Source organism: Primulina tabacum, chromosome 5, assembly GCF_025594145.1.
Source record: "Primulina tabacum isolate GXHZ01 chromosome 5, ASM2559414v2, whole genome shotgun sequence".
Taxonomy (NCBI): Eukaryota; Viridiplantae; Streptophyta; class Magnoliopsida; order Lamiales; family Gesneriaceae; genus Primulina; species Primulina tabacum.
This window is the reverse complement of record NC_134554.1, coordinates 11,137,287-11,148,275: the sequence shown is the minus strand read 5'-3', so window position 1 is coordinate 11,148,275 and position 10,989 is coordinate 11,137,287. Positions and strand designations below refer to the sequence as shown.

At 32.0% G+C, this 10,989-nt stretch overlaps 2 protein-coding genes across 2 annotated transcripts; one reads left to right on the top strand and one right to left on the bottom strand.

Moving 5' to 3' along the window:
• Positions 1-7,124: 7,124 nt before the first annotated feature.
• On the top strand, positions 7,125-9,770 carry LOC142546496 (L-ascorbate oxidase). The gene is made up of 4 exons (XM_075654245.1): positions 7,125-7,445; positions 7,539-7,631; positions 7,715-7,927; positions 8,390-9,770. The coding sequence occupies exons 1-4, from the start codon at positions 7,176-7,178 to the stop codon at positions 9,509-9,511; spliced, it is 1,698 nt and encodes a 565-aa protein (XP_075510360.1). The 5' UTR covers positions 7,125-7,175; the 3' UTR covers positions 9,512-9,770.
• Positions 9,771-9,850: 80 nt separating this feature from the next.
• On the bottom strand, positions 9,851-10,700 carry LOC142546495 (heavy metal-associated isoprenylated plant protein 23-like). The gene is made up of 2 exons (XM_075654244.1): positions 10,393-10,700; positions 9,851-10,308 (listed from the first exon to the last, which is right to left on the bottom strand). Exons 1-2 carry the CDS (start codon positions 10,556-10,558, stop codon positions 10,031-10,033), a joined length of 444 nt encoding a protein of 147 aa, XP_075510359.1. The 5' UTR covers positions 10,559-10,700; the 3' UTR covers positions 9,851-10,030.
• Between the last annotated feature and the right edge of the window lie 289 nt (positions 10,701-10,989).

Sequence of the window (10,989 nt, the reverse complement as noted above, 5' to 3'; positions counted from 1 at the left end):
TTTTCATCCAAACCATATGTAGTTCCGCTGATAGAGGCTTTGTTTTTTATGCATCAAGTTGTAGGTGGGGTCTTTTTTATTTTTATCTTTTTTCTATTTAACTTTTTTTAATTTATATATCAAAATTGCATTGTAGTCCCTCACTATTTCTTATAATTATATTTTGAATTATAAAAACCAAGTGAATTATAAAAAAATATTGTACAAGCATGCAACGCATGCGTCGGTGCATTAGTTATTAACTTATGTTGCTAAATTTGAGATATTTATCAAATTATAGATCCGAACATACGTTTGATATTATTTATTCCCATGTTTTATTCCAATATTTTGAAATATTTAAAACAAGGAAATATAACCAAGATAAGATGTCATGAACAACTAGAAACATATTATATTACTAAGCTAAAACATGATTCAAAATGCTATATTCATATAAATACTCTCAGATTCCTCTGATCTCCCGAAAAATCTTAATGAAATCCAACAGATGATACATAATTCTATATTTTATTACTTAGAGAAATTTAGAGCAAGAACTCACTTTGATGCTTGGTATTTTAAAAAACATTGATTTGATTTTTTAAATTGAACGTTATTAAATTAATCTTTATCTTTTAAAAATTTTCTGGATTTGATCTTTTAAACATAAATATTTTCAGAAAATACCCAAATAACCCGATTTAATTATTATTTAAAAAATCCATAAAAAATGTCATGAAAATAATATTATAGCATAATTTTATTTATTTAATTTTATTTATTTTAGATATATAATTTTATTAACTTATTTGGCTGAGTATGAGATATTTATCAAATTATAAATCCCAATACACGCTTTAGATTTATTATTCAGATGTTTTATTCCAATATATTGAAATATTTAAAATAAAGAAATCTAACTAAAGTAAAATCTAATGATAAACTAGGAACATATCATATTACTAAGATAAAAAATGATTCAAAATATTAGATACATAGAAATAGTCTCGGTTCTTAAAAAATCTCGAAAAATATTAGAGAAATTCAAAAGACGATACATAATTATGTATTTAATTATTAAGAGCAGTTTAGGACAAAAACTCAATTTGATGCTTAATGTTTAACAAAATCTTGGCTTGAATTTTTTCTTTTGAACGTTCTAAAATTAGTCTTTTAAAACCGATATTTACGAAGGTTATGACTAAGCTTGATGTACCGAATTTAAAAAACAAAGAAAACCTCAGTAAATGATTGGACATCGGCTCTGAAAACCATAGCAGGAACACTTGATTTCACCAAATAATGATTCATTAAATTTTTACAAACAAGTCTTACGAGTTCAGTTAACATTGATTGGGGCATGACTTCGTCAGAAACCAAATAATCAATTTTAATCAGAGAATCTCTTAGCGAGATAGCCAAAAAAAATGTTACCTTATCTAAAGTGTAATTCATAGGTGTTGACTATTTTAATAGTCAATATACATAGAAGATGAATAAATATACTCAAGATCTGTATAACCTTAAATTGCATGACATCTGTTTAGCGGATGAATACATTATGTTATTTACTAAATATAAATGAAATTCAGAAGTAGAACAAAGTACATCAATGCAATTTATCTTTCCCAAAATGCCAAGTTCCTAGAGAGAAATGCTAATAAAGAAATACAACCCTGGAAATTAAGATACTTTGGCTATGAGAACATGTTTTCTTAAAGAAAAATTGACAAAATGATGTCATTTGATAGCATTACAAAAGAACTACAAAAATTAAGGAGTATTATAATCGCACTCCTGGAGCTATAATTATTTAGTGCAGCACCAGAACTAGCTGGAAAAAGCTCGTGAGGCTTTCCATTTCAACATTTAAGTAGACCATATATAAATGTCTAGAAATTCATCAAAGATTCTCCCGTAAATAAAACTTCCCTTGTTGATTCACTTACTGAAGATGATATCTCTACTAGAAAAGCCTGGGATTACAAGTGTGTCACACAGAGATGGACAATGTTAAGTTTCCATTAAAATTTTAACAAAATTTAGTTAACAAATATTTTCTGCTAAATACAATGACATGAAAAACTATATTATTTGCATAAGATATATTTGAAAGAAAGAATTATAAAGAAATTTTATGTGAAGTAGAAAATTGTCAGGGAGCAAGTAGACTTTCCGAAAATTCTGTAATATGACTCACATTGAAGTATGGTCAGAAGTGATCAGTCCGGAATACCTAAATTAGAAAGAATCAGAAATCATGAATGATTTTCGACCAAGATCTGACCGAAATCATCTTGCAGATACAAGTCCAAACGGTTGAAGACTACACAAAACATGTTTTCCTCGGAGCCACAAAAAAGTAAAAGATTCCAAGATAAATTTAGAACCTCGAAACGAAAGATTCCTTTACGCGAAACAAGTCAAACGATTTAAATACAGCAATAGTGAAATTTTCAAACAAAACAAGTCATACCTCGTGAATAAAAATACAGTTAAAAGAGCTTATAATTCAACATGCATACAATTAGTAATATTTCACTTTATGCGTATTGTGTTTCAAGATACCTAAACAAGTAGACTCATCTTCTAATATTTAGATGTATGCATAAAAGTACTTGACATTTCACCCATCTTTTTTCAAAACTATTTACAAATTTAATCTGTTAGTTTACGTCCTCGAGGTATTTAACGAAATATAGCCGTGTTAGGAGCTATTGAAATAATCTACGACATGAATCATCGGTTGTGACTGCATGATTAATAAACCGTGAGAAGTATTTGTAAAACCTTATTATAGATATAATCAGACGAGGTTAACATGATGTGCAAAAAAAAGAAAAATTTGAAACAAAAAAAGTAAATAAAAAATAAAATCGTAAAGAAATTCAAACTATTTCAAACCTCTAAAAAGAAAGAAGACTGATCAATTAGAAATGGCCCAAAACATTGATGACTAAGTTGGGTATTACCCCGCAATTTTGCATCGCTAATTAAATTTGAGATATTATTACTTTATTTATTAAGATAAGATGGCATCACATCATATTCTGTCATGAATTACATGATTATTAATATTACCAAGTGTACATTTTCTTCTTGTCGTTAGGAGGTGCCCCTTCAACTATCAAATAAAACCCATCTTTCCTCACTATCCAGATACATTTTTTATGCGTTGTTTGCTCATCGTACACACATATATCCTCGTAATCTCTATTGAAAACTTCGAAACTTCTATCTTTCGTTCCCCACCAAAAATGACAGAAGAACAGAGTCCTCCTCACAAAGTTCATCCCGAATTTCCAACCCACGTCCCCTTTTTGAGCAAGAGTACCGTTTACAACTTCATCATCTCTAGAAGCACAATGAACGAACAATGGGGGGCTGCAGTAAGGAAGATGATTGGTCACGTGAACCTCGTACAGTTGATGAAATATTGCATATGACACGAAATTTCTCAATGAAAATATCAGGCATACGATGAACAAAGTATTCTTCATTGCTAATTAATAATAGATCTATATCTGGTACTGAAAAAACATGTGATTTTAGGTTGTTTATAGCATGCAGAGAGCAAGACTGTCTACTTTATTTTAGTAAAGATATTCTCATATTGATAGCCATAATCGTTTTTATAATATGATTTTAATAATCTAAGATTTTGACTATCATATAATAAAGTGTATTATATATTTGGATGAACATGGAAATATATTTATATATCTCTCGAAATTAAAGCAGTTGACCACGTAGCATATATTTAACATAAGACCTCGGATTACCTTTTGTTTTCTTTGTAATTATCACTATCGATCAAGAATAACTAATCTAGCTGTATATTACGTGATTCAATTCTCCAATTCTTATTTCCAAAATGCAAAAAAGTCAAAAGTATATTAACTAATTCCTTTCTGCCATTTCATGAATCTACTTTACGTTAATTTATTATTTTTCAATTATTATATATTGGTCTAATGTTTTCACAAGATCTTTTGAAATATTACTTTGGAAGATTTTGTTACCAATTTAATTGGGAGTTTACTCTAAATATTTATATTAAATTTATGAGATGCAAATGGGGGTAGCAATGGAATTCGGAGACAAGGATGGAGATGGCAAACTGCTCCTGTCCTTCCTCATTGTCATCCTTACTCGTATTGTAGATGTTGTATTTACTGATATAATTCTATTTTTTTTACACACGCATATTTCCAGTTTTTTTTTTTTTTTTTTTAAAAAAAATACATGCATGACGATACCAAAATGGGAAAATTTTGGAAAAAAAAAATAGTTTGATCAAGTTATCTTGCTAATTATCCCGTCGAAATGGCAAAAAACCTAATTTTATCCCTCTATATTTTATTGTTAAATTTTTTTTGGTCTATGAACTCATTTTCAACGTTAAACCTTTTTATATGTAAACTAAATTTTAAAAAATATCATGAAATTAGTCAGCATGATCGACCAAGCATTTTATGTCTAAATCTGTTATAATATAATCCCATATCGAGTTTTTAAGATTTGTCGCACCCCGTTATTTTATTCATATCGCAAATTTGAAATTATAAAAGGAAAATGAAATCGTCGCATTATAACAAAACAATACTCATGGAATTAAATAATTTTCAATAAATGAGCCTTACACATGATTATATATTATTATTTCCAACCATATATCAAGCGCAAGTCACGGGGTGGAACCCTATCAGTGAAATAAAATCCATCTTGTTGAACATACCACGCACATATTTTGCGCATACTGGCTTTTTCAAATGTGCACGAATCAGCCAAGTCCTTGTAAAAAACCTCAAAGGCTTTATCTTTTTCACCACATCGGAAACGACAGAAATACATGGTGGACCTAGAGAAATTGACCTTAAAGTTCCATGGCACATCACCACCTATCGGTAGTGTGTTGTTGTAAATTTCATCGTCTTTGGAGGCACAATGAACAAATAACGAAGGGGAACCATTCGGAAGATTGTTGATGACATGCATTTGATAACGAGCCCCCGATGCAAAAACGCTGAATGACAGGAGATAGACAACGAAAGCACATTTCTTAGTAAGTGGACTCATTTTTTTAATTTTTTTTTAAGTATGTTGGGGCTCCACATACTTGAATTCCCATTTTTTATAACGACTTTGTGCAATTAAATGTTAATAATTTCATGTTAATTTTCGTGATATTCTAAGTTTGACCGTTTATGTACTATATTTGATTTCGTGAGATATGTTGACCGGATGATAATTAAGAATATTATTGTCAAGCTTTTTAAATAATATAAAATAAAATCCGAGGGAAAAAAAAGAAAGAAATATTATGTTCCATAATTTAAACTTCTTGAAAACTTAATTAATGTCAGAATTACTAAAATGAGATTTAAGATTTAAATAATGGGTAGGAATTAGGATTGATTGGAATTGATATATCTTTAATCAATAATGAATCTTATCTTTGTATATTAAATTATATTTATTGGAAACGTACACACCACTATTTCAGGGGCTTAACCTCGTGGACGCTAATATAAATATCAACCGAGTTTTAAAAATAAAATGTCAACCACATACATACATCAGGCCAACTTTGAACATACAATTTTTGTTTTGATACGATATCATTTATCAATTTTGTTTGAGAAAAATTTTCTTTTTAGGTCATTAGCGAGAAGATATTATTTTTTATGCAAAAAAATTTTTTTTTTGTAAATTTGAAAATGATTAACTCGTCTTATAAATAAATATAAGTGAGATTGTCTCATAAAATACCTATATTTTATTTATGAGATAAATATTCTATTTAGATGCATGTGAACAAATGTTACTTTTATGTTAAAAATATTACTTTTTATTCCAAATATGTATATTATTGATTCGTCTCATAAATAAAGATCAGAATCAATGAGATCGTCTCATAAAATATCTAATTTTTTTAATTCCTTTTTGTTTGTCATATATATATATATATATATATAGCTACTTATCATTTCTTCGAATAGTATATATTATGCATGTTTCCTCAAATATATATATATATATACTTGAATATTTATATATATATATATATGAATATAATCCAAACCAAATTACTACTACTCATGGATCATTTTAAAAAATCAACCCTACTCATGGATCATTTTAAAAAATCAACCGAGTATTTGAAAATTAATTAATTATTTTCACAAAAGAGAGATTTTAATTTCGGTCGGCAGACGATCACGTGACGGGTCAGGGAAGATGATGCCCATTACCTATTGAAGAGGAAATTCATGGATACTATTAATTTATTTTGGACTATTACCATATATAATATACTTAGTGTTCCGAGACATACGGTAAGTTCTTTTTTGTGTGTGATATTTTTTGTCTAAAAAATATATATTATTTTATTATGATATAATAATTAGTGATTAGATAAAATTAATTTAGCTAATTTAAATTTAAAATAAATTAGAAATAAGTTAATGAAAAAATAAAAAAAATGTATAAAAATTATTAATAAATTCACATTTAAAAAAATAGCTAGCAAAAATATTATTAAAAGTATAACTCCCGGTCATTTCATCCCATAGGGTTTCCCGTCTTTGACGGCTACTGAAAACGAAATTGTCTGAAAATTGCATTTTACTCTTAAATAATATTATGAGATGATGTGTTCCTTCATCCCATTAATTAATTACTATTTATAAGACAAATTATTTAAGTAATTTTTATTTATAACACAAATTAAATAGTTTTTATCACACCATTTAATTATTATTGAATCTCAAAATAATTAGTACCCAGGATTTGCTCATTTATAGATATATATTGACTTTTCATCGATTTAGTACTCTTGAATTTGTCGCGGATAATATATAATAATAATAATAATAATAATCATAATCATAATCATAATCATAATTGGTTTGAATGATACTATGTTGGCTACTTGACTTTTCAAAAAAAAAAAAAAACATAAAGAAACTTCTTGGATTCCTCGTCATTCAACTATTTTATTTAAATTTAAATTTTGCGCGTTGAAACAATCAGATCCATCAAAGAAGTTGACTAGAGGATTGCATCAGAAATTTCCAGGAAAACCAATTCCTTCAGAACAAGAAGATTATATAAAGGGATTTACACCTTTATATATATATATATATAATATATATCTGAAACGATCGAAAAATCTAAAGCTTTAACTAAACATGCTTCGACCTGTTAAAATATTCATTACACCAATCATATTAGTGTTGGTTTGTTGCGTAAACGTGGAGTGCGCAAGAGTTCGACATTACAAATGGGAGGTGAAGTACGAGTTCAAGTCTCCGGATTGTTACAAGAAATTGGCTATAACGATAAACGGGAGAACTCCAGGACCAAGCATCATTGCGCAGCAAGGAGACACCATTGTGGTGGAGCTTACCAATAGTTTGCTGACCGAAAATGTTGCAATCCACTGGCATGGAATTAGACAGGTACTTGCGTACTCATCATCATCTGTCATTACGTTAATTATTCGTTATCTTCAATTATCATACATACATGTATGATACTAATTGTGTTTACAGATAGGAACACCTTGGTCGGATGGAACAGAAGGGGTGACTCAGTGTCCGATTCTGCCTGGTGACACCTTCGTGTACAAATTTGTTGTGGATAGAGTAAGCTAATTTTATCCATATAATATTCATTCAATCAGTAACTAATTAAGTACCATGCATTAATTATACATGAGGGATTGCAGGCAGGGACATACTTGTATCATGCTCACTATGGTATGCAAAGAGAAGCAGGGCTGTACGGGTCGATCCGGGTATCGTTACCGGATGGGGAAAAGGAGCCCTACGGCTATGACTACGACAGAAGCATCATCCTCACTGATTGGTATCACAAGAGCACAAACGAGCAAGCTACTGGCCTTTCTTCTCTCCCCTTTGTTTGGGTTGGAGAGCCTCAGGTAAAAATTTTCTTTCTGACTTGTAGCTACAGAATAGTAAATTTATTTACATGTATAGATCGATCACCCTTAATCTTAAAGTTGTTCTTAAATACATGATATATAGGATTTTGATTCTATGGTTCTTGGACTATATATTCGTTCCGTTGTATATGTTTTATTTTGTAAACTAGTTGATCATGAAGCACATGGATCAGTCACCGTTAATCGATCTGTGGACTGGTTCTAATTAGATGTTACCCCATGTAAGTAATTAAATAGGATGTTGATTTGGTACGTCAGGCTGACTTTTCCATTAGGATGGTTTCTAACAATGGTAATCTAGGATTTTGAGTTAGTCTGTACATAAGAGTTTAATTATATATAATTTGATCATAGAAGAACCAAAATAAACTGTTGATGCAGTTAAGTTTGAGGATTTCTCAAAGTTTAATGCTTATATATTGTTGGAGTATTGTCCAGTCCATTCTGATCCAAGGAAGAGGTAAATTCAACTGCAACACACCCGGTATCCAATCCGGCCTCTGCAACGCCACCAATCCAGAGTGCAACCCATACTCACTCACGGTTATCCCGGGCAAAACCTACCGTCTCCGCATCGGCAGTCTCACTGCTCTATCCGCACTAAGCTTCCAAATCGAAGCCCACAATATGCTCGTAGTCGAAGCAGATGGCCACAATGTGGAGCCATTTGAGGTAAAAAATCTCTTCATTTACTCTGGCGAAACCTATTCCGTCCTGATCCGGGCCGATCAGGACCCCTCTAGAAATTACTGGGCTTCCGCACAAGTTGTCAGCAGGAACAACACTACCCCAGATGGATTAGCTATCTTGAACTACTATCCCAACCATCCTCGAAGAAATCCTCCTTCGACTCCTCCTGTCGGACCGCGATGGAACGATGTTTCGCCCCGACTTTCACAGAGTTTGGCCACCAGAGCTCGGTCTGGATACATCCACCCTCCTCCGCAAACATCCGACAGGGTCATAGTCATGCTCAACACACAGAACAGGATCAACGGATACGTCCGGTGGTCCGTAAATAACGTGTCGTTTAGCCTGCCCCACACTCCTTATCTGATCGCGTTTAAGGAAAAACTCTTGCATGCTTTCGACAAGACACCGCCACCAGACGGATACGACCCGAGCCACGATATATATACGGTGGCAAAAAACGTGAACGCCACGACCAGCAATGCAGCGTACCGGTTGGAGTTCAACTCGACTGTGGATGTGATCCTGCAGAATTCGAATACTATGAACCCGAACAACAGCGAGACGCACCCGTGGCATCTTCATGGGCATGATTTTTGGGTGATGGGGTATGGTTTGGGGAAGTTCAATGTATCGAGTGACCCGAAGAACTATAATTATGTGAATCCAATAATGAAGAATACGGTGGCAGTTCATCCATATGGGTGGACAGCATTGAGATTCAGAGCTGATAATCCAGGGACTTGGGCTTTCCATTGTCACATAGAGTCACATTTCTACATGGGAATGGGGGTTGTTTTCGAAGAAGGGGTGGAGAGACTGGGGAAATTGCCTAAATCTATCATGGGTTGCGGACAAACCAAAGGCTAGCTACGTACGTAACTCGAGGGAAAAAAGTTTTGATTTTTATTTTTTTACTTTTTTTATTGTCTGATGTCATTCATTGATTGTATAATATTGATGATACTAACATCTAGTAAAAGCTTGCAAGCCAACTGAATGAACGATGGCGTCTAAATTTGTACGTGTCTTGCGGGGATACGATATTGAGCCAAGCTAAGAAAACGATTGCCATTAAAGAAGTTGGAATTAATCCATACATATATATAGATTGTTTATTGTTTATTCACTTGTTCTCTTTTTTATTTAGATCCCTCAACCCTATCAAATTTTAAAATGTCGAAATCCAACAAGAATTATAAAAAAAACTTGGCAACCAATCGAAATACTAATATATTATTATTCAAAACCATACACAATCCAACACAAGCGTACCATATATTATACCTTTCTCCGATCCAGACCAAATGTTTGTTGTATAAAGAAGACAGGCTTAAATTAACTTAACATAAAGCATTTCTATATATACACAAATGTTGAAAGAAGTAGCTACATTATAGAACATGCATTTGGATTTTCGTCACTGAAGATTGTAACGTAGGGGTCCTCGGTTGTGACCGCATCGACTTTTCTGACAAAACCTGGCGGTGCTTTCTTGTCGTATGCCGGCGGAGCATATGGCTGAGGCACCATATTGTAGGGCACATACGGCCATATCTCGGCTTTCTTTCCCGTTGATTTTGCTTTCTTCAACACTTTGCTTTGGTCCGCGTATCCTGTTACTGTTACCTTTTGCTCTTTCCTGTTTATCTCCACAGATTTCACTCCTGTCGTCCAACGATCCATATGTATATCAATTACGTATGTATGCATGCATATATAATGAAGGAAGATGACTAAATAATTATTACCTTTTAAAGAAGACATAGCCTTCTTGAGTTTAAGCTCGCAGCCATCACAATCCATTCTGACCTTTAGATTTACAGTCTGCAACTGTTTTTTCTTTTGCTTTTTGTGACCTGCGGTGCTGCTCATTATGTACTCCAGAGTTGCTCCAACACCCTTTTTTTTTTTCATGTACCAACTAATTCAACTGATCATAATAATAGAATTAAAGACATTTTACATATAAAAAGTGAGTCTTTAGGAAAAAGTTAATGAGAAGAAGTGGATTCTTCTTACTTCATTTATAAGTTTATTACATGTTTTGCTATCTTCTCATTATATAAATGAATGATTTCATAATTTGAATCAAATAAACACATCAACAATATGTGTACAGACAAATGACAGTTGCCAACGACAGAGAGAATGGATTACCTTGCGACGCGTATTGCGAGCTCGAATACCAATTCAACGGTGCTAATTTGGAGTTGTCAATTTTTCCTCATTTATTTTAAAAACTTTATAAGATTATATTTATTTTTATCATAAGGTCCATATCCAATCAATATATAGAGAGACACTCATCAAACTAAAACCCCACATATACTATCGTGTGACAGTTC